The 24,879-nt window shown below is 41.0% G+C and overlaps 1 protein-coding gene across 5 annotated transcripts in view; it reads left to right on the top strand.

The window, feature by feature from the left end:
- The window catches only part of MYO5A (myosin VA), a 121,832-nt gene that overhangs the window by 79,363 nt on the left and 17,590 nt on the right, over window positions 1–24,879 (top strand). For 2 of the 5 annotated variants that reach the window (XM_075575704.1, XM_075575705.1), the window contains exons 23-34: window positions 393–486; window positions 2,051–2,196; window positions 2,288–2,401; window positions 3,695–3,832; window positions 5,312–5,362; window positions 7,804–8,031; window positions 10,445–10,545; window positions 13,285–13,365; window positions 15,271–15,469; window positions 16,285–16,359; window positions 20,802–20,895; window positions 22,229–22,375. In XM_075575704.1, coding sequence (XP_075431819.1) covers window positions 393–486; window positions 2,051–2,196; window positions 2,288–2,401; window positions 3,695–3,832; window positions 5,312–5,362; window positions 7,804–8,031; window positions 10,445–10,545; window positions 13,285–13,365; window positions 15,271–15,469; window positions 16,285–16,359; window positions 20,802–20,895; window positions 22,229–22,375 — 1,468 coding nt within the window. The remainder of the gene's footprint in view (window positions 1–392; window positions 487–2,050; window positions 2,197–2,287; window positions 2,402–3,694; window positions 3,833–5,311; window positions 5,363–7,803; window positions 8,032–10,444; window positions 10,546–13,284; window positions 13,366–15,270; window positions 15,470–16,284; window positions 16,360–20,801; window positions 20,896–22,228; window positions 22,376–24,879) is intronic. The other 3 variants (XM_075575707.1, XM_075575706.1, XM_075575708.1) reach the window with 3 other exon arrangements.

Here is a 24,879-nt window from a genome sequence, read left to right as displayed (position 1 = left end):
GTGACTCGTGCACCGGATTTACTGAAAGGAGATATTGGTCCCACTGACCATTTTAACTTATACAAAATATTATTGTTGTAAGATTTGGGGGAGAAATAAAGAATACAGAATTATTTCACATGCAGGTCGAGCGTTCATGTTCAGCAATCCTTAGTCATTTTGGTCAGGCCGTCTGTTACCTGTGGGAGTATCAATTCTCTGTTCCCAACAATCCATTGGGACATTGAGAGTTTCTAATGTTGTATTTGCCAAAAATGGCATTGACTAAATCTAACAATAGCCAGTGAGCCGTTACAATCAAGTTGGGAAGATGATCTTTTCTTTCAGTTCTCTGTTTTTCTGAGCATGAAACTTCAGGCAGAATAAAATGAGTTGTTGGTGTTGTTGTTTAGCTTGTCTCTGAGCTTAGAAAGCAGAACGAGTTGCTGAAGGTAGAAAAGGAAGAACTCAACCATCTAATCCAGGAGCAGGCCAAACGAATGACAGGTATGTACCGTTAGAATATGAATGGCGGGTATGTGCCGTTAAAATATGAATGGCGGGTATGTGCCGTTAGAATATGAATGACGGGTATGTACCGTTAGAATATGAATGGCGGGTATGTACCGTTAGAATATGAATGGCAGGTATGTACCGTTAGAATATGAATGGCGGGTATGTACCGTTAGAATATGAATGACAGGTATGTACCGTTAGAATATGAATGACATGTATGTACCGTTAGAATATGAATGACAGGTATGTTCCGTTAGAATATGAATGACGGGTATGTTCCGTTAGAATATGAATGACGGGTATGTTCCGTTAGAATATGAATGACGGGTATGTACCGTTAGAATATGAATGCCGGGTATGTGCCGTTAGAATATGAATGACAGGTATGTGCCGTTAGAATATGAATGACAGGTATGTGCCGTTAGAATATGAATGACAGGTATGTGCCGTTAGAATATGAATGACAGGTATGTACCGTTAGAATATGAATGACAGGTATGTTCCGTTAGAATATGAATGACGGGTATGTGCCGTTAGAATATGAATGACAGGTATGTGCCGTTAGAATATGAATGACAGGTATGTTCCGTTAGAATATGAATGACAGGTATGTTCCGTTAGAATATGAATGACGGGTATGTGCCGTTATAATATGAATGACAGGTATGTACCGTTAGAATATGAATGACGGGTATGTGCCGTTAGAATATGAATGACAGGTATGTGCCGTTAGAATATGAATGACAGGTATGTGCCGTTAGAATATGAATGACAGGTATGTTCCGTTAGAATATGAATGACGGGTATGTGCCGTTAGAATATGAATGACAGGTATGTGCCGTTAGAATATGAATGACAGGTATGTACCGTTAGAATATGAATGACAGGTATGTGCCGTTAGAATATGAATGACAGGTATGTGCCGTTAGAATATGAATGACAGGTATGTGCCCTTTTACATAAACATCATGGCCATTCACATAGTGTGCATGTGACTGAATCTTTTAGAAAAACGTGATTATCTTTATTTCTAATATATGTTCTTTACCATCAATCTTATTCATACAAGAGCTATGAAAATATCCTTGTGGTAAACCTGCATTAAATGTCAAGTCAAAAATAAACTTGCATAGTAGTTACTTATGTTATGTATCAGTCTACCTTTTTGTCTGTCTATCTTTCTTTGTCTATCTACTGTACCTGTTTGTCTGCCTATATACCGCTTTTTCTGTCCATCTATCTTTTTGTCCGTCTGAGTCTCTCTCTCTGTGTCTCTCTCTGTGTGTATCTCTCTCTCTGTGTCTCTCTCTCTCTCTCTCTCTGTTTCTCTCTCTCTTTCTGTGTCTCTCTCTCTCTCTCTCTCTGTGTGTCTCTCTCTCTCTCTGTGTCTCTCTCTCTGTGTCTCTCTCTCTCTGTGTCTCTCTCTCTCTCTGTGTCTCTCTCTCTCTCTCTGTGTGTCTCTCTCTCTGTGTCTCTCTCTCTGTGTCGCTCTCTCTGTCTGTGTGTGTCTCTCTCTCTCTTCACTGTATTTCTGTATTTTTGTTGCCTATGATAGAGGCCATGGAGAAAAAGGTGTTAGAGGAAACAAAGCAGCTGGAGCTTGAGCTGAATGATGAGAGGATGAGGTATCAGAATCTCCTTAATGAGTTCAACCGACTAGAGGAGCGCTACGATGACATCAAGGATGAAATGATGATGGTGGTGAGTGCTTCAGTGCGCACCGTCCAGATGTTTCCTTCATTCAGATTTAAAGGAAGCGCAGAAGTCCTTATTTCTACGTTTCTTGTTACAGAGCCTTCCAAAACCAGGACACAAGAGAAGAGATTCCACTCATAGCAGCAATGAATCCGAGTACACGTTTAGCTCTGAGGTCACAGAGTCAGAAGACTGGTCACTCCGAAATGAGGTGAGTTTGGAAGCAAGGTGATCAAGTTCATAATTTCTTAGTTTGAACATTAATAGGCCATTTATTGCTAGTGCACTGCCATGCTTATTTATTAGAAGTGTATCATTTTATTGGCGAAGAAACTGTGCAATATTAGTAAAGAAACACACACAGCCCCGGTAAGCTCAGAACCCAAATCCATCACATCATATATATTGTGTCACAAAGAGAGTGCTACTAGGAGAGTGATCTCATGTATAGAACAAAAGACAAAAAGGCCCAGTGCTACATCGAACATGACCATATTATATAGTTAAATATTTATCTTCTCATAAGCACGGGTCATTTAGTACAATTGTTTGGCCAAAGCATTTCATGTGCAACCCCTTCACGGTATGGCCCACGTGTAGGTCCCAACACTGCAATATTAGTGAAGCCCTGCTTTTGGTTTCCGCCTCAGGATAATGAAGTTGAAGGTTTAGGTGTAGGAAGGAAATTCAAGATCTTAAGAGTATAGTTTGATTTTTATTTATTTTTTATTATTATTATTTTCTATCTATACCAACACTTCACCTGCAGCCTGTTTAGGAAAGTGGATCGATTACAATGAGTTGGCTGTACATTTGGAATATAAACATAGCAGCTTTTGCAGGATCCATGAAAGTGGGACTTGCTCATCTTTGCAGAACACTTAGATCAGTTCTCTAAAAACAGACACTTCCCAGGCTGCCCCACGTGTAATGTATAAAAATACAAATTGTGACCTATATATAGCAAAACTCACTTCAAACGTGTTTGATTTGTCAAAGAAAATCATTAACAAACCTATTTAAAACGGTAAATATATGATTACAATCTTTATATTGGAAATGTGTTCTGTGCAAAGCTAATAGAGTTGTGGCCACACTTTCTAAAGATAATAAATACTGAAGTTAAATAACTGTTATAGCTGTATTTGCCTTTCTGTTACTCAAAACTACATATCGTACGGAGTGCATATAATTCTATCTCATGTTGTATTCAGACGCAAGTTCTTATATATGACTGTATATAACTTTGCATTTAATTATCAATACACCTTTTCATTTTTGGCAGAAGTCTTGTGTTCTCTTCATTTTTGAGTGCAGGGGTTATCTGTATATTTTGTATTTGGACCTCTTGTGGTGGTCCTTTTTTCCCTGTGCACCAGTGAAACGCACACAGACTTTCCAGTTTAGAAGTGCTCTCTGACACGTGTGTGTGTGTGTGTGTGTGTGTATTTAAGCACTAGGGTCACACAGTTCTGTTTACTTCTTGGGTGTTATTGTGGTACAGGAGCCAGCTGATAAGAAGTCACTGGACATGTCTCTGTTCCTGAAGCTTCAGAAACGAGTCAAGGAATTGGAACAGGAAAAGCAAATACTGCAAGATGATCTGGACAAGAAGGAAGAACAACTCATCCGGACCAAGAAGGTACGATGAGCTATATCGATCTCTTTGGTCACACAGTAGGTCCACAGACAGCTCATTTGCATATCACTACCCAGAATCCATGTATGCAGCTTAACCACTGTATGATGTGATATATGGGAGAATGAAGTACATTGGTGGAGCTGTGGAAAGCATGCCGACTCAGGGTTATTTTATACTTGGTGGTGGATTGTTGTTACCTTGTTACTCACCAGATCCAGTTTGGGATTGAAACATTTTGTGTTATTATTCAGTCATTTGACATAAGGCGTTGATGGAAATAGGCAATTTTATTTTTTTGTAACCAAATTAATATTCTCATTCTTTGTCAATGAATCAGCCAACAAATTGTTTCCTACAGTCAATAACCTTTATGTCCTTTTATCAATAAGTTGCAACAAAAAAAATACACCCGATCAATTTTGTAACTGTAGGCTGGTGACAATTGGATTGGTTATAGGTGAGTATCAAAGTACAGTCCGATAGGATAAGGTGCTCAGACCGGATAGAGAAACCTAATAAAGTCCAGTACTTTCTTAATAATCCATAAACATATAAGAGGATAATTCTTGGGGTAGAATAGCGCCTAATGGAGTCTAGGATAGATCGCCACATGAGAGAGCACAATAAACATCTCCCATATAGGGGAATGTAAAGAGCATAATACTTTGAGACAAGTAAGAGAAATAGTGGAACACATACAATTTTGCAAGATGACCCCAATTCTGTCCTTTTAAAACACATCTTTAGAGGTGCTAAGGTGTGCAAGGTCCGCTGTTTGGAAATCCTAAGGAGAAAAGAGACAGGTGTGCGGAGCACTACTGTATCACAGAAAAATTATGCGATCAAGAGGAGACTCCCATAAACATATATTTATTGGATCATACTGGATCAATGCAGAGTTTAAAAAAAAAAAAAAAAGCACCTGCGAGTTTCGCACTAATCACGCTTTATCAAGGACACCTTGATGTAGCGTGAAACGCGTAGGTGCGTTTTTTTTTTTTAACCTCTGCATTGACCCAGTGAAATCCAATAAATATATTTCTATGGGAGTCCCCTCTTGATAGCATCATTTTTCTGCGCATCGGTAGTGCTCTGCACGCCAGTCTCTTTTCTCCTTTGGTTTTAGGTGAGTGAACTGCAAAAGTGTCAAGTAATGAACGTATCTCTTCTAACCAATTTAATTTAAAAAAATACCAAATTCCTCATTTTACCACATCATAAGTAAAAGCAAGTATTAGATTTGCCGCCATTATAACTATCATGTTACTGCCATGTACAAGGATTAGAAAGTGTAAATGAGATGTTCGAATACCAGCTATGATCTGACTCGGCTTGTAAAATGTTGGTGAAATCGTACTCCGTGGGAACATTTTTTTTAAATGTCGGATTAAAGTCCATGTAGGCTTTACCTTCTTGGTGTCATCTAGCTAACATGTAATTATCCAATATGGTTTAAGATTTATATTTGTTTTTTATTAGGATGCTAAGCCACCAATCCGAGGTACAGAGCTGGAGTACGAATCGCTTAAGGTAATTCCAGTAAATTGTGTTTATGAATGTACAGTATAGAGATATTTTGCACTATTTGAATATACTCTTCTCTTTAGATACATGTAATGTGTATTCTAGTTGTATACAGTGTTTATACTTCGTGATCCAAACAAGAAGTGTGACATTCCTAATTATCAAGCCGGGGGGGGGGGAAGCTTAATTGTACCCTCCTTCATTAAATACAGCATTGTCCCCTTCAGCCAGTGGGTTTCCACCTTCTTTCTCTCGGGGCACTCCTAATCACAGTTGCTGAGGTACCCCTACAACAGTTCAGTCCGTGACATAAGACACAGGACAGAGACAGACAGTCAGTGACAGAAGAAAGAGCACAGAGTCACAGGAGACAGGACAGAATAAACACACACAACAGAACAAATACACACATGGTGGGCAGACCCCAAGCCTCACCTCTCTCCTACCCATGCTGCTTCCTCCTCTGCTTGGCCACACCACACAGGCTTCTGACACCTCCTCCTGATTGGCTGCATTACCCAGCAGCAGCCAATCAGGATAGAGGAAACTGCCCTACTCTCTCCCTGCTCTGGGTGATCTGGGAAATCCTGCGGCACCCTTTTGATCCTCTCACGGAACCCCAGAGTGTCGCGGAACTCCTGTTGGGAAGCACCGCCTTAAGCAGCGGCCCAAGATATTGGGTTATTTATAAACATTTTGTCCTAATCATGTTCGTGTGAGGTTGTTATGGGTATAATGTGTGTGTTTCTAATGCTACAATATTATGCCGATTTATTTACACTAACATAAGCCATTTATAAAGGAATCCTTTTGCATAGGTTATAAAAGCAGCTTTATCTAAAAAATAAAATAGGAGATGCCACTTAGTGATTCTTATCATGTATGACTGGTTGTTCCACTGCATATTCGGGATTATAACAACCCTTAAGAATATACTCAGCTGCAAAACATGTGGTCTCGTTTCAGAGATACCAGAACTAGTAATATAATCTCCAAACATTGGACCCAGACCAGTTAACATGAGTAATGTTATTTAGTCCACATTGCCTTCTAATACAGTAATGGACTAGATATCAAACCATTACACACTAGGAAATATTTAATTAAATGGAATTCTGTCTTTGATAAAACCAGTGCTGTTCTTTTTCAGCTCAAAATCTTGATTACAAAACCTCTCCCATATCCCCCCTCCCACACGCCACCATAAAAAAAAGTGGAAATGTTGGTATAACAAATTTAGGAATGATCAGATTTAGCATAATGGATTATGCACAAATATATAAGTGAACAATCACAATTCCCAATTTAAAATGTACTGTTATCCTAAGGCTATGACCCCGGTCCTCACTACCGCACGCGCGCCTGGCGGCCTGGTGACACGTGCAGGAGTGAAAGCCGCAATCTGCGGTCTGTGGGTCAGCTGCAGGGGAAGAGGAGGAGATCCGACGGGGGGGGGGGGTGGCATGGCAGGGGCGCGCCCATGACGTCATTGGCTGAACCGCCGCCGAGGCGCGCCAGCGCTCCATCAGTTGTAAAGACAAAATTCTTGTCTTCTGCAAATTGCACGTCAAGGCAGCTAGTGGGGCCGGCCCCATTGCGGGGCAGTTCTTGTTCCTGCAGCGCATGCCGTAGTGCGTGTTGCAGCTGGCACTGGGGACTTAGCCTTAGGAGACATGGTACCTTCTACATAGTTTGATTGCCACAGAAGCCATGAAGCGTAACTTTTTATGACTCTGACCCTCATTAACAGGAAACAAGAATAGAAAGTTTGTTTAGTAAGGAGGTTAACCTTTTGGTTGCCATAATGCATGCAAACTTTAACTGTTACGTGGCTATGTCATAACAGCATGTCTCTCTCTCTTTCTCCCCCCGTCTGAGTAAGTGCAATTTAGTATGTCAATGGAAATTGTGTTTATTATAAAGTCCTTAAACTTGGAGATATAAATGGTTCTAGCATTGATGAGAAAAGAGTACAAGTATGTCCTGGTTTTAGTTCCATTTGGCTTAGTAGATGGTTTAGTCAAACAATGATGTTACATAGTTACATAGTTGCATAATAGATGAGGTTGAAAAAAGACACATGTCCATCAAGTTCAACCTATGCTAAATTTAGATGACAACATACTTTATCCTATATCCGTACTCGCAGTATATTGATCCAGAGGAAGGCAAACACAAAACCCCAGTGCAATATCATCCAATGATATCTCATAAGGGGAAAAATAAATTCCTTCCTGACGCCAAATATTGGCAATCAGATTACTCCCTGGATCAACATCCTTCCCATTTTTACTTATTAGATATATCCCTGTGTACCTTTCTAAAAAGATGTCCAACCGCTTTTTGATCATATCTATTGTATCTGCAATCATAGTCTCTATGGATAATGAATCCCACATTGTAACTGCCCTTACTGTAAAGAACCCTTTCCTTTGTTGTCTTTGAAGCGTCAAGAACTTGAGTCCGAGAACAAGAAACTGAAGAATGATTTGAACGAGCTGCGGAAATCTCTGACTGAGAAGGCCCCCCCGGAAGTCACTGCTGCAGGTGCTCCAGCCTATAGGGTCATTTTGGAACAGATGACATCAGTCAGTGAGGAGTTGGAAGTGCGCAAGGAAGAAGTCCTGATTCTGAGGTCTCAGCTGGTGAGCCAAATGGAAGCTATTCCACACAAGGTGAGATACTATGAGTTTAATATACCTTACAATATCAGCACGACATCAAGTTATTTTTTGGGGGATGGACAACGGTTATTATATAGATCATTCCATAGGTTCCCAACTTCAGTCCTCAAGGACCACTAACCGTGCAGGTTTGAAGTATACCCCTTGCTTGAGCACAGTAGGTTCGGTCAAAAGGATGGGGGCCACCTGTGCTAATGAGGATAGCCTTAAATCCTGCACTGTTAGTGGTCCTTGGGGACTGGAGTTGTGAACCTCTGGATCACTTCATAGAGAAGAAAAAGACAGAAAATGTAGGCCAATAGATCCCAAGCAGTCTTTGGGAAAGGTGGCAGGTGTCTTAAAAGTGTAAGGATGAAGCCTCCAGACGCTGATTATTTTCCATTTGTTTAAGATAATTCATGCACGTTACTTTGTTCGTAGCTGAGAAATTATAACTTCCCTTCACAATTAAGAATACGTCTCTGTAACAATCCTCTGTGCTGCGTACCGCGCGCTATACTGTAATTGGGACGCGCTTTGAGTCCCATTGGGGGGAAAAGCGCTATATGAAATAAAGTTATTATTATTAATAATATGGCAGCGGTGGATTCCAAAGATAGCTATTTTTAGTTGAGTTTATCAACGTCAGATAATATACTCTAATAAAAAAAAAATAGGCATGTCTAAAGTGTTTTTCTTTTCTTTTTTTATTTGCTCACCAATTTTATGATTATCAAGGATGATAAGGTAACCATTTATATTATTGCTGCATAGCTTTTTGCATGAGCAATAGACTATTTTGCTTTCCTTGCCTTTATAAGCCTAAATCAACTGAATTTGGAGTAAATTACCGTTAAAAGGCATGCCAATTATTTTAGACATTTTACAACTTTAAATAATTAAATTGTTTGTATGTAGGCTGCTGTGTTGCTGAGTTAACCCCTTTTCTCTTTTAAGTAAATCACTTCTACAAATGTCAGTAAAAGTTACTTTGTTTTTTTAAATGTTCCGCTTCCTAAATTTGTTTGCAAATACTGTCCATATTACCTGCTCTCCTCCCTTTATGGAATATGCTGCTGGTAAAAGGATCGGCCTCACATTTATGGAAAACAAATAACAGATCCTGCGCTCCTACCAATCGGGCTAAAATATACTAGTGACGTGTTTACATTTAGAGCCTAAGTCTGTGTAACAAAGGTGTCATTTGGTTGCATCTTTTGATAAAAACACGATTCTAGGCCGCCAACCTCGTCAAGGTAACCTCTGTTTAGCAGGAACCTACGCTGAATGTATGTAATTTCTTATTGTCCTATGGACTAAACTTTCTGAAGTATGTGAGAGTGCCCTGAAGGGGTTAAATAAAGGAAGCATACGTTTATTTGTGATTTAGTGGAACTAAAAGCTGGCCAAAGCCAGTAACAAAGTTCCCTTATTATAAAGGTAAACTGTGGGTGCACAAATACCCTAGTCTAGTGTGAAATATTAATACTTACACATATCTCTTCTCTCTGTCAGCCATAAACACTCACCTACTCTTCAGTGGAAGGTGAAGTGTAGACTGACAGTGAGGTGTATAATACCTTTATGCTAAATGGAGAATTGCTAAGGAGCTAATTTGATTGCGATGGTACACCAATGATAAAGAACACTTATAAGCCCGGTCACACGTTAGAGACAGGTCCACAGAACTGCCTTACCCCATAATCACACAGCATACCGTGCATCCACTGCAGTGCATCCACTGCAGCAAAGGATTCTGGGAAAGGACATATAAATGAACGCACACAGTACAGTGGAGGGTTTTTATCACTTTATTACTCGTCCCAGCTTACTTCTGTATTGGTAAGGTAGAGGGTTTTTTGAAAAACTCCACTTTCTATGTTTATTGCACCTTCTCTGCTTGCCTCGTCTATTGAAGTCATAGTAAATACAAAATAGACCTATTGGGCAAATACACATTGCCAACAAGATGTTAAAAAATGATGACACATATGAGCCATTCTAGTGTGATTATCAACACATATATATTGAGCTTTGCAAACTGTTCTTAACTATACAATAACATGAAAAAGCTTCCGTCCACCACACGAGGCCTCAAAAGAAACCAATCATTACATATTACATATTGGATCTTTTTCATTTAAAGATATATTCAAGTCTTGAAATTAACTAAAAATAAATAAAAAGGAAGGCACATTGAACAAATAGAAGACTGGCCCCCTGAGGCTGGTTTGATAGAGACAGCAAGGCAGGAAATGATGATGTGCGTTTTGTGGGATGGCGGGGTAGCTTTGGGTTGTCTTCGCTTGTGATTTAGATAGAAAAACACATTTCTTACTGTGCAGGGACTGGTCATCTCATTGTACAAGGTGATTCATTGCAGTGAAATAAGAAAAGGTTAACGAGTCTGTCCTTTGTATTGTAGGACACCATGACTGATTCCATAGCTCTCTCAGAAGATGTGCAGAAGATGAAAGACAAAAGGGAAATAGCCCAGGCATATACTGGCATGAAGGAATCCAACAGGTATGTATGTAGATGAGACCTGAGTTTGTCGTAAAATAAGACATGGAACCAGTTAGTGAAAGGATCACCTGTGGTAGTGAGCAGAGTGCACAGAGAGCTAGAGAAGGATGTTACGCATGTATTATTACCGGTATTAAAGCTGCTAGTTATGCGCGGAAAGCGTTCAGAAAGCAACTGCAACGTTAGCATTTTGTCATTAGCCTGTTAATTTATTACAGTCGTTTGCCCTTATTCTGTAAGGTGGGTTAAGCGCAGGTGATGTACTATCGCATTTAAAGCCCATTATAGTCAATGTGGCTTTCACGCGATAGCGTGCTATCTGCGCTTATCCCACATTACAGAACAAGCCCCATAGACTCTTTACATATCTAGTTCTCAATGATTTATTTACTTTTATTTATCGTTTTTTACATAGCCGCATTAAATATGTTGCATTGAGTGTTGCAGAATTCTTAATACCATTGACGCTTATTGCATGCATAAGAAATGACTTGGCGTGTCGGCAGCGGTAACCTCTGACAGCCCAAAGATGCAGTGAGATGCTCTGGCTGAACAGAAATAAGTGCGGATCATGCGTCTGTGGTTACTGGAAAAAGGTTCTGTGCGGGTCCATAAAATCCTGAGCTTGTCCATTTCGCAGCACCTGATAGAATTAGTGGGGCACAGAAGGACATTGGGGGTCATGGCACGCACATCATAGCACCGAAACATGAAAACGACTTTTTGGGAAAACGTTATCTCTCACATGAGAAATGATTTGAGTGGTTGGGTGTTTATTTTGCTATATTTGCTTGTAAACTCATTGTCCTTAATGCCTGTAGAAATAATAAGAAAAAGCATGCAATATAGTACAGGCAACATGAGTCCTCACACATTTACCCTCTTATACGTTCTGTTTTAAAACACCACCACTTAACATACATACTTTCTCATATTGCTCTTATAAGGCCCCATATCCATATAACTAAACCTCCCCTATCCACACGTACTGTAGTTATTGAGAGCAGCGTGTAATTAGACGCACGCGGGTTTAATACGCTGTTAGGTAAGTCGTTGATGAGATGTGATTTAATCATGCTATTGATCAATGCCTGTGGGTGGCGGTTATGGGGGAGTCGTTTAATTCACAGTAAGTAATAACCCGCATTAGATTGGCACTGGCTTCTTCCCCTGTTTCTCGCCATGCATTAAATGAGAGTTTGTAGACGTCCGCATTTATTTGGGACAATGTTACTCAGCCAGAATTAAGGTTTACTATTTAATGGCATTGCTCAGTCAGTTCCTTCACTGCCAGCAAAGCAATGGGTTAGAGGTGCTTCTTGTGGCAGAGGCTGCAACCTATCCGTGTTATATTTGGTTTTATACATTTGTTTCCAAATTTTGTGTACATTGTTGGCACATTATAAATTCAATTCTGCATGTACAGAGAAAACTAAAAGCATATCTCAGATGCGAAATATATATATATATGTATATATATGTCTGTGTATATGTATGTATCTGTACCGTGTTAGCCGAGCGTAATAATCAAAAACGAATAGACGATACTGTTCTGTGGCTAACTAAATGCTTTTATTTGTGCGAGCTTTCGAGATACACTGATCTCTTCTTCTGGCGATGTTAAACTGTGATAAACTGTTTTTAAGTAAAAACCTCTCTTGCTTTATTCATTGTAACATCGCCGGAAGAAGAGATCAGTGTATCTCGAAAGCTCGCACAAATAAAAGCATTTCGTTAGCCACAGAACGGTATCGTCTATTTGTTTTTGATTATACAGTATATATATATATATATATTATATATATATATTTATATATATACACTATATATATATATATATACTATATATACCCTGTATCGAAAATGTGTTCTATATGTCTACAGCACTCTTGAGTTTGTTACATTTGAAGGTGCACATGTATGCAAACATGTAAATGGTATTGGAGCAAGCACACATGCAATTGGAACAAAATGCTTTTAATACTGGAAAAGATCAACATTTCGGGTACACACACACACCAATTAATTTTTTTATTATTCATGTATTTCTTAATTTTTTCCAACATCAATTTAGCTCCAGTTGCTATTGAGACACAATACTGGGCTGCCCCAAAAACTAAATGAAGCTTGGATTAGCAGCAACTGGTCTGAACATAATTCCATGCATTGATCAGGTGTAGCCATGACATATACAGGAATTCATAAAGTTAATGCAATGAATGGGTTAGATACAATTCCTCTTTTCTTAAACATCAGTGTCGTTTCCATGTCAAGAGCCTAAAAGATGAGTTTGCAGAGTTGGAATTGGCTTTAGCAAGCTGTGCTTTAGTATTAAGGCAAGCAGAGCTGCTTTCACAGTCCAGTAAATCTTACTATTTGGAAGACTCTTCCACGTGGAATTAAGGGATCTTTTTCCCAGTTATAACGTAAGCTCCGTACAGCCCATACTACAGGTACACACCATGCTGAGTTCTGCTGTCGCTCACGTGTTTTCTTTCACCCAGCTATTGCTGTTCCATCTCATGTGACACGTAGAACTTGTTTTCGAGCTTCTGATACGGAGCAGACGTTTAATTTTCATTGTCCATTTCATGAATTCATTTTATGACCATTATTTTTTCTTGTCAATAACCTGCCATTCTCTCACCATCTTCATGAATCCCATTTGTGTTTTTTTTTGTTTTGTTTTGTTTTTGTTGCTTTTCTTTCTTTTTATTTATTTTGTAACGTTCTTGGAAGAGCCCTACCACGAGACTACCAAATGCTGAATGAGGACGGAGAGCTGTGGCTGGTTTATGAAGGGTTAAAACAGGCTAACAGGTTACTCGATTTATCAAAATGGGGATTTGTAATCTGCATTTTGCATATCACTAACAATGCCATTGAGCTTAAGCCATGCACTAATAGAACATTCTGTGGGCGTTTACGGCAGCCAAACTAGGCGAAAGAATTTAGGATACGAATTGTAACATATATTATATACAGCTCATTACAAAATATGCTGCATTTTTATATTTGCAGTGTTGTGAAAAGCAATTCAATTGCAATCAATGCATCAGCACATCCAAGTAATAAGTAGAGACGGGCGAATCTACCGAAATCCCTTTCCCCCGATTTTTGCAGATGTTACCCCCCCCCCCCCAAATACGTTTCACGGTTTCAAATCCACAAACAGATTTGGCCGTGTTTCAATCCGCGCGGATTCATAAAAATCCGCCATTGGATACAACCCGTGGACAAATCCATCCGCGGAGTATTGCTAATAATAATAAAAAATTTGCAAAACACGAATCGCCCTTTTTGATATTGATCCGCTGAAATCCGCGGGCCAAAGGAACCGGACGATCAGCTGCGGATCCAAATTCCCCCCCAAAAAAATTCGCCCATCTCTAGTAATACGTTTTCTTAATGGTGGTCTTTTCGAGAGCATACATTTTTTTTGTTACACATTTTATGTTACAAAGTATCATTTCTATGTTTTTTTTCTTTACTTTTGAAAATTCTTTCAAACTTTTTTTTTTTAAGCGTCCACTTAATTCACTGAAATTAGCCACATTTAGTTAGCTGGACCAACTAGATATTGCTAGAGACCAATCTTTTGAGAAAAGGCTTTAATAGCTGCTACACGTTTTGCTTTATAATGCTGTCTTGTTACCACACTGGCCTAGAGCTGCTGTGTTGTGTTTGTACCACGCTTCCCCACCAAGCAGGTGACATGCAATGGTAGAGCACTAACAATGCTCTTTCTGTTTTGCTAATGCATGTGTGTGACCCTGCTTATTCCTTCCTTCGCATGAATAATGCAGATATCCAAGCTTTAGTGAGGTCTTTAAATAGACTATGAAACTGGCATTGGTGCATGCTGTCTGCTTTGCTTTATTTTGCGTGCTTGCTAGCTACTCAAAATGTGTTTCTTATGCATATTAAATTCCCAGAATTGTGTCTGAATCTGTCTGTCTGTAGTAGTGAGAGATACCTGTCCAATAAACTAAATTACACCTTCCCTCCTAACCTGGCTGGTTCCTTAATCTATACAATTAACGACTAATTATACACCTAATCTATAACTGTTGAAATTCAGATATGATCCCCATTGCCTGCCATATAATTTATGCTGCATGCTGTTGAAGCTTTATATTGTTACTTAAATTATCAGAAGACATACTGAATTACACAGAAAAAAAGTTACTATACTTTGTTGGGAGGTTTTTTTACAGATTACATTGAATTAGCAGTTTCTGAATACCTTTTTGTGAGGTTCAATATTGCTTCTGATAGGCAACAGCATTAGTGTCATATTTAATGCCAACATTATAAAAGAGAAATAATGTAGGCATTGTGATCTAGTTTGTATTAATTTCTTCTTTTTTTTACACATATATAATTTACAGCGCACATACGTTGAGGCCTGTTATGCTTCTTATAGTGTGAATCATTTGGTTATACACATGCGAGCAACAGCTATTGGCAGAAGTTGATCATTGCATCCTGTAGATATCAAATCTATACCGTAGTATGTTCAAGGAATAATGTTTTTCTTTGAGTGCTGAAAGTGCTATTACGACTTCTTTAGCTGACCCCTAATTAATGACAAGACATACTGTACTGATGGGTATTGTTACGTGTGTAAGAGACACAGTGCTGCAGTGGCCATGCTGGTCTTGCTAAAGGCTCCTGATGGTGGTAAAGATCAGTGTTGATGACTTCCTTGCTGCCGCTTTGCAGGGTTCTGGAGTGTCAGCTCCAAACGCAGAAGAAGAGCTATGAGAACGAAGCAGAAGCTCTCAAAGGAGAAGTTCAGGCTCTGAAAGAGGAAAACAATCGTCAACAGCAACTTCTGGCCCAGAACCTGCAGCTGCCCCCCGAAGCTCGCATTGAAGCAAGCTTGCAGCACGAAATCACCCGGCTGACCAACGAAAACTTGGTATGTTGGGTATATTTGGTGCTGAAAATGGATATGTTCACTTGCAGTGAAGAGCTCTATACCAAGTCATTGTCACTATTATGCTCTGTGTAATCATCTATGTATCTTTTACCATAAGCACTCATTGCATTCAACTACACACAGTGAAATAGGCTAAACAAAGGAGACAACAATAGCAATGGGTTTCATGATTTTAATGTGCTCACCATGTGTTGGATTCTTTGTTTTGTGTCGTTGTTGATTCAGTAGCCTACGGTTTAGAGACCTATCGGCATTCTCTGTTGGTCTTATACCACTGTCTAACAGCCGGGATAGGGGCAATACCTATATTCTACCTATGGTGTAAAATATACATATTATGGGTGTTAGCGGCTGATCTGCATTCTTTATTGACCCTTTGGCCCCTCTTTAATTGGCAGATAAAGGCAAAAACAAGTGCTGTGACATTAAAATAAATATGAAAATATGTATACCCTTTGTTTAATAATCCTAATGTTCCATATTTACTAAGCAGTGCTATGCCATAGAACAACTTCCAGTGCTGGGAGACAACCTTCCAGCCCATTCAGGCGAGTAGGACATAAGGTGTCTTCCAGCGCTGTATGTTGTTTTATGGCACGGCACCCCTTAGTAAATATGGTCCCACGTGTGTTACATCAAGCAACAGGATAACAACATTTGCATTCCTGGTAAATGGCAAGTGCAGATTTGGGCTGACATCCCTGGGGACATGATGATGGTAACCCTGTAATTCCGCATCCTGTAAAAATGACCTGTCCAATGAGGGGGAAACTCCACTGTGCCTGTTTTTTCAGTTTTTTGAGGAGTTATATGCAGATGACCCCATGAAGTATCAGTCGTACCGGATTTCACTTTACAGAAGGATCATTGTATGTAAATCACATACCCCCCCCCGTGTTCCCCGTTGTCCTGTTTTACTTCGTGTTCTAGAGAACTAACCGCAAATCAGACGTGCTTGCCTGCCCGTCCCTGACGTCCGGCGTGTGGCGTGGGCTGTGCAATACTCATTACCCCACAGCTTTCTGTGTCTCTCTGTGATGTCTTCCTGTTACTGCAGAGCACTTTTTCTTACTAGCACAAGCTGTGTTGCGCACGTTCTTTACCAGGCTGGGGCCTAATGTTCTGCTTGCTCCAGTAAAGTAAAACGTACAAAAAAGGTTCTCTAAACCCAATAAATCAAACACTTCTAAATACAGGATTTCTAGCCGCGGTGTTCAATTAGCTGTACAGGAAGTTAGGATACCTTTTAATGGACCAACATAGGAGTACTCCATAGATTGTATATGGCAGGCATAGTGGTCCATAGGGGTTAAATTGGATAAGAAGTAAAGAGTGACACACTGTGCTCATTTGCATGTCATTACCCAGAATCCCTGACTGCAGTGGATGCATTGTATGCTAGGCGATAATGGAGAAAGGCAGGGTTGCCAAACAGACATGGAAATGCGCGCACAAGTGATATTTTTATTTGCTGCTCAGAGTTGCCCAAACCCAACATTTAAACCAGGGGTGCGCAAAGTGGGGGACGCAACATTTGTTTTGGGGGGGGCTTATAGAGGCCCCGAGCTCTTCCCCACAACATTGAAATATAATGCCGGGGGGGGGAGCGTGCGAGGCCTCTTTGTCTCTTATCTTCACTCCGGCGGCTCCTGGTGACGTGTCGCCATTACAATGCGAAGTCACATGGCAACACATTGTCATGGCAACGTGGCGTTATGACGTGAAACGATGCCGGAGGAAAGGTAAGGGGGGGCGGGGGGAGCAGCGCACCCCTGATCTAAACGTACACTACACAAACAGGATTTAATTCAAAAGTTCTGTATATGCTATTAGACTTACGAAAAACTCCTATGTTGAACCTTTAAAGGGTTAAACGATGACTTTGGCCTGAATCCGCAAAGCTCTGGTAATTCACATTACGTTGCGATAATCTAATTTATCACGTAAAGACCTACAGTGTATCTACAAAGGGCAATAACGTTAATCCATGTTTTCTCCCATAAATGTCTAACGGAGGCTGGTGGTAATGACATGCAACCACTAGAACAGAAAAATAATCCATAGAGTATAGGGCAGAGGTGGCCAACTCCAGTCCTCAAGAGCCACCTGGTTTTAGGGATATCCCTGCTTCAGCACAGGTGGCTCAATCAGTATCTCATTTTTCGACTGAGCCACTGATTGAGCCACCTGTGCTGAAGCAGGGGTATCCTTAAAACCTGACCTATTGGGTGCCCTTGAGGACTGGAGTTGGCCACTCCTGGCACAGAGATTATTTTTCAGTTTTACCGGTGATGTGTAATGGTTCCCTGTTGCGCACCTCCCTCTGCGACTAAACCTATAGGCGCAGCATGGGGTTTTGGCTAGTTTATTCTGACCGCGACATGCAAGTGAAGCCTTATCATAAAATCCTTTACTAAAGTCCGTTAAGGGACTTTTTAAGTTTACGTTAGTGAAGTCGTAACTAACCTGGTGTTCCTCCCATTCAGATCCTAAAATAGAACTTTTGGCAGGGTCTGGATTGTGTAACACAACCAACAGTCAGGCATAATGTAACAAACATAGCATTGTTTCCTGGCGTTATTCCCCTCTTCTTACCTCTCTTTCTGAATACGACTATTTTAGGGTGTGGGTGGGCGTAAGACATATGCGTGCAGTGGTGGGTTTCCCGTTCGGCCCGGGCCTAGGGCGACAAAGTTTCCCTCCCCTTCCCATATACAGAAGCCCCGCTCCCGTCCCAACTGACTACCGGGGGAGAGAGTGGGACCTCTGTAAAGTACTTAACCTCCTCGGTGCCGCCCCCTTCAGCGTCAAATGCTGCTGCGACATCACATGGCGACAAATAACATAGCGTTACCATGGCAACGCAACTCCACGCTGAAGAATGGCGGCACGAAGGAGGAGCGCTGTACCAGTTAAGTGCCCTAGGGCGGCGGTTGTGTAAATCTGCCACTGCATACGTCACATGACGTTATCGGATGATAACACAATGTTCCGGTACAATAACGTGATGGGAAGCCTATGCTGATGGGATGTACTGTAGTTTGGATATTTGGTTTTTAATATAAATAGCTCTACAGATACCTTGTTATCTCTGCGAATACCACGCCCATTCCATTTTACATAACATCACGGTATGAGCCCTAACTTACCAGCACTTTCTGGATCTAGCTTTAAAATAACTAAATTACACTAGTCATTCTTTAGTATCCCAATCTAAAATAATGTGGGTTTTTGTTATTTCAATTTGTCTAGCATAGTTGATATATTGTAGGTCTTTGTCTGCAATTGTTCTGGTCTCCGGGGTTAAGTCCCGTTGCAGCATTCGGTGGACTCCCTTAAGTATTGTTTCTAGGATGGAGTTGCCAACACCGACTTTGGAGGGGAGGTGGGGGGGAGAATCTGGTTTGAATCCCGGTGCCAACTCTTGATTCTGAGCATGTCCATCTGTCTCCAAAATTAGATTGTAATCTCTTTAGGGAAGGAAACCGCTCTGCCTGCAGAATTGTAATTATAGTGCTCTGTATACTGAACCTACTGACAAACACTGTGTGGTTATGCAGAACATTTGATTATACTTCAGTTTTCTTTCTGACATCTTCATATATTCTTCTGGGTGGCACAACGGGGTATTTCTGTAACTACACTTCTGAATTTCTTTGTCAGTTTAGTGGGTCCCCTTCTAATTAAAATCCTGTTGCCATTCACCGGAAGGATTATATATATCCAAGGGGAATTTCTACCTGTTTATTTCACTCTACATACCAATTTCTTTTATTTTAGAATAGGTTCTGCCATAGATCTGAATATCTGCCAAAGAAATCCAGGCCAGCAGTGTGATAAGGATCCAGATTGGTCTTTCCTCAGAGATCCCGAACAAACAGCAATACTAATCCAGGACTTATCATTATCACACAGTTGGCTTGGGGTTAGTTGGCAGGTAATGTATGGATGTGCTATGCCATTTCAGAACTGACAGATTCTTTTTTTAGTTTTGGATGCAGAGACGAGATGCAAGAGGTGTCTGAATAATACATCTCGCTATGTACGTCCTTCTGTTGCTCATAACTTTTTAATAATAATAATACGTTTGTTCTTGTATAGCGCTGCTAGTTTTACGTAGCGCTTTACAGAGACATTTTGCAGGCACAGTCCCTGCCCCGTGGAGCTTACAATCTATGTTTTTGGTGCCTGAGGCACAGGGAGATAAAGTGACTTGCCCAAGGTCACAAGGAGCCGACACTGGGAATTGAACCAGGTTCCCCTGCTTCAAACTCAGTGCCAGTCAGTGCCAGTCTTTTACTCACTGAACCGCTCCTTCTCCAATTGCTTACTGCTGTACGGGCAAATTGGAAGCCACATTAACGCTTACAAAGACACGCTCGCGATTCTTTTTTTAATGGTCAAGTTAAAAGTAGAAATATAATTCCTTCAGCGTGATACGTAATCTAAAATGTTCTCTGTATTTTAACCCTTTTACTTTTGGGGAATAAGTAAATTATCTTCTCTTTCTTAAACACCACAAATGAAGTTACACAGGGGAGCCGTCTATTTTTCTCAAGCTGCTGCCGCTTTCTTGTGTTTGCCTAATAAATATGTGTGAAAACTTGCTTGCTATATAACATCATGGTTCAAATTCTATGGGCGGAATTCGTTAGGCTGCTTTAGAAAGCAGCCAGGACACATTATATGTAACATTTACACATGTAGAAGTTCTATCCTCTTGAACTACAACAGCTGCAGCTTTTACTAAAGTTTAAAGACCCTTTCCCTTGTTGACAATAATATGTTTTTGAAACTGGGGAATTAGAAAATTCTAGGTCATTTATTTTTTTTGTAGGAGAACAACAAAAATTGAAATAGCGACAAAACAGTGCACAGCCAAACAAAGCGAGGTGAACGCCAGTTGAAAAACAAGTATTTATTGGCCCATTGTAAAAATGGAAGTACAAGCAATCCTCCTACGCGTTTCGCACTGCAAGCGCTTTATCAAGGAGTCATGGAAATTGATATATTTTATTGTAGCGTTGCAATAGATGCAAACAAACACACCCTGTAAAGAGGCAGTAATTTCAGTGGAATTTAGACACATTTGTAGCCTTGGTGAATTTACCCCTATTCATTCCACTATAATCCACACGCAATGTGTAACCACATGGGGACTACAGCTTTCTGGGCACATTCTTAACTAACATTGCCTTTCTGTCAGTTACTTGTGTGTTTAATGTAGTCATGTTATTTTATGAAAGCGTGTTTTTTGTTATTGTTTTGGGGAGGAGTTGGTTTAATTAAGAGAATCTGTCAATACCCGCAGGATCTGATGGAGCAACTTGAAAAGCAGGATAAGACAGTCCGCAAACTGAAGAAGCAGCTGAAAGTGTTTGCCAAGAAGATCGGTGAGCTAGAAGGTAATTAAGACTCTTGAGATCTGTTCCGATATCCCTGTCTCTCCCGCACGGCATCAAGTTTACTGTTAAAAGTAATTAGGAATGAACTTTTCAGTTGTAGACTGTCCCAACGAGCACGGCACACAGACGTGTCTCATCTAGTTTACGACTTCAAACAATATTTCGTTTCACCCCTTTAATGCTGGGGGCACTAAAAGGGGTTAATAGAACTGTTAAATTATTATTATTTGTATTATTGCCAATGGCAATGTCTCCATTGCTTCATAAGTCATTTCAAATTGACACCAGGTTTTTTTTTGTATTTTGGAAAGATTTTCACGTTCAAATATATATTTTTTACAGAGACTTAGAAATGGGCTACTTTTTGTGATTCGCTGATTTTTTAGTTTTATTTAACTGCTGTGGATCTCTGCCCTGATTATTGTAAGGGTGGAATTCTTCCTGTGCTCCTCAGTAAAAGCGCGAAGTGGTGTATGTGAGGTGATCTTGTGTTTACGCACGCTTGCGGTTTGGCATTTGAGCCGCGAATTACAAAGCCCTTCCAAAAATATGATTTGGAAAATAAATGCACTTGACTGGGATAAGAAACCTGCAAATTATAATCTTCTATTAATTATTATGTACAGTATGGCGAGTGAGAGCATAGGTATTGTGAGTGTCATTTTGATTTAAAGATGTATTTGCTATTATTCAGCAGCTAGAAGGAATTCTATATACATATTGTATATATTTATATATATATATATATATATATATATATATTTGAAATGTAAGTATTTACATGTCAAATACACAACGTAGAGTAAGTGAGGTATATCAGGTTTACATAACGAAATGAATAAACCTACAAGCACATGATATTTGTGTTTATATTGTGTAACTTTAATTCTACTCTATACCTTTCTCTGCACATAACACCTATGTCCCTATTATACCTTATAAAATACTATATAATTTTAGGATGCTAAGACAACTTCTCAAAATGCTTTTGTCTTAAAGTTTACATTTAAAAAAACTAACTACTTTTAAATATAATCTTAAAGGCCCTGTCCTTTTGCTGAATTAGAGTACATTGCAACTCATTTGTCATTAGCTCTTTAATAAATGGTTACAGTCACCCTAATTAAATATACTCTGATAATAAACCACGTGCCTTGGTCTAAACATACCCAGGTAATACTTGATCCTGCTCAGTCTTGCTCATATATAGCCAGTTGATATTTAAATCTGTTGCCAAAATACAGCTAGATGTATGGATTTATGTGTTTGCACTTGACCCAATGACAACAGTGTATCAAACTATTGGTAAAGTGTCTGCTCCTTTTCCTTACAGTGGGTCAGATGGACAACATATCTCCCGGACAGATAGTGGACGAACCCATCCGCCCCGTTAACATTCCACGCAAAGAGAAGGACTTCCAGGGAATGTTGGAGTATAAGAAGGATGATGAACCAAAGCTGATTAAGAATCTCATTTTGGGTCAGTTTCTTATGTAAAGTATCAAGTGGAGAAAGATAACATAGCTGCTCGGACTGCACATAAATTAAATAATGGTTATTGTGTTTGGTGCATGTCCATGTTATGTTTAAGTATGTATATATCCATGTAGAGGTATCAGTACCGTGTTAGCCGAGCTTCAATAATCAAAAAATACATAGATGATACCGTTCTGTGGCTAACGAAATGCTTTTATTTGTGCAAGCTTTCGTGATACACTGATCTCTTCTTCCAGCGATGTTACATATATATATATATATATATGTAACGGGTATTCCCCCCCCAATCTCACATTGGCCCGGGTAATCTAACCAATCCCCATTACGTGATCGTGTATGGTGGTGCACCTGCAAGTAACAGGACTCCTGAGTCTCCCGCTTGATGGTATTAGGGGATGTCATCAGGACAGGTAGCTGAGGTAGTGTGTGCGAGTCCTACCTATATCCAGTGCAGCGCCTCCACCTCATCAGGATCTGTGCTTCCGCAGGGAGATGGTCCTGGTGAGGAACTCCTTCTTGGTGGTGCCATCCACTGCTGAGTAACTTCACACTCACACAGTGGAGGTATATTCAAACAGGGCATCTTTATTGATGGTTGGTATGGGCAAACTGCCCCTCACAGATAACAGCTCAGCCACTCATCTCCTTGCAGCATTCCATTAGGAAGGTCCCTTCTCTAATAGAGCTGCTTTCCACCTATCCTCTCAGAGAGATTCCCCAGCTTCTCTGGCTGCTGTCAGCTCCTCTCCTGAGCTGCTTTGTCTCTCTCAGCTCCTGTAACTCTGCTGCGTATGCTCACTGACTCACAGCTAGCCGGAGACACTGCAACAATGTTGCAGACCTTCACGTGCCTCTCACTGAACTGAGCAGCTCAACAACAGGAAACTGAACTTCTAACTTTAGGCAGTGCTGTGTCTTATATCACCCCCCCGGAGAACAAACATGCCCTGTATCCTGAGTGGGAACACACTGCATGTTGTCACTTCCTTTGGGGACATATGACACCTCACCAGGGTGTGAGGGCAAACCTCATTGATAGCATGCTGGCAATCCTGCACACTTACCAGGTTTACTGCCAACATGAGAAAGAGATATGTACACCAATCCTAGACATGGCTACATTCTCCCCCTGGTGGAATCCCAACGTCCTCGCTTGGAACCTAAATTTGCGGAACCTTCCTTCAGGTAGCACTGCAAAACATAACAACACATTATTACAGTACATATCCTTTCTCATAAACATAATAACAGACACATCCTAACGTAGATGTGTAACAACCAGAATTACCCCCTGCTGTAGTATCCATTACTGGTACCCCTATACCCTCTTAAGGTGGCTTGCGTACAGCATGGTCCACTGGGCTAAGAGCATCAAGGCGGTAACACTCTGGGTGACATACTGGACACCCACAATCAGCCCATAACTCTGGCTTGGATGCTAGTGGACTGAGAGGATCATGCCCATACACCTCCCTCAGGCATCTCCTGGAGATGTAGACTATACCCTCTTGACTACACCACTTCTCGTCTAACCCGCCAGGATCCCAATCTTCTTCTTCTAATCCTTCCTCTTCATCAGTGCCATATCCCCTATCTTCATCAGGGGACCTCATTTCGAACTTACTTTCTCCCTCCCATGGATGGTGAAAATAAAGTAACCACTTTTGGCGATCCCTAATAACTCTTTCTGACAGTGAGGGCACATAGGGGGCTCCCCGGGCAATAGGCACCATATGAGCAACATTACCCAAATCCCCAGATGAAACTCCCAAAGTTCCTGGAGACCCAAAATTTGACCCAATGCTCTTAGAATCACATCCCACCCCAACAGTACAACTGTCATCATTAGTGCAGTACAACATTCTTTGCATAGCCATTTTCCTCCCCGATCCCTCATCAGAGGTAAAACAGTCACCACAGTCCAGATTTTCCACAGTCCATTCTTCAAAAGTGGCTCGGGACTCCCCAGACAACCCTTGGCTAGACTGGGATCCGTAGGAAAAAGTGACAGGGGCAGGGATTTTAACTATGGCCGGGGGTTGGGCATAGGGAAACACTGCCGGCATACGCGGGGCTACGACCCGCAACTTCTCGCTACCTTGCCCGGTACCATCGGACTGGCACTCCGGTTCACTCGCCTCCTTACTCCCAGGCTTCCGCAGGGCCTGCTGGCTCTTCTCGGACCCAGGCAACCTGGTACAGCTGCTTGGCCGAAAGGACACGGCCATCTCGCTGGACTCGCCGCCATCTTGCGTTGGGTTCCCAACCGGAACCTCTTCCTCCAGAACGACATCCGCCGCCGGAAGTGATGGTTCTGCTCTCCGCTCTGCTCGGGCCTGGACTAGGCCCGTCTCCGCCGTTGCCACCACCGGCGCCTGTGGAGGGTAAGGATGTATCTCACCGCTCCGTCGGCTCGGGATGGAATCTTCTCCTCCTTCCGCGCTGTAAGTCACCACGGCCGTGGGACTCCGCCTCTCAGGTTGTCTC

Source organism: Ascaphus truei, chromosome 18 (genome assembly GCF_040206685.1).
Source record: "Ascaphus truei isolate aAscTru1 chromosome 18, aAscTru1.hap1, whole genome shotgun sequence".
Taxonomy (NCBI): Eukaryota; Metazoa; Chordata; class Amphibia; order Anura; family Ascaphidae; genus Ascaphus; species Ascaphus truei.
Note: the sequence above shows the minus strand (reverse complement) of the source record. Positions and strands in the feature narration are given on the sequence as shown.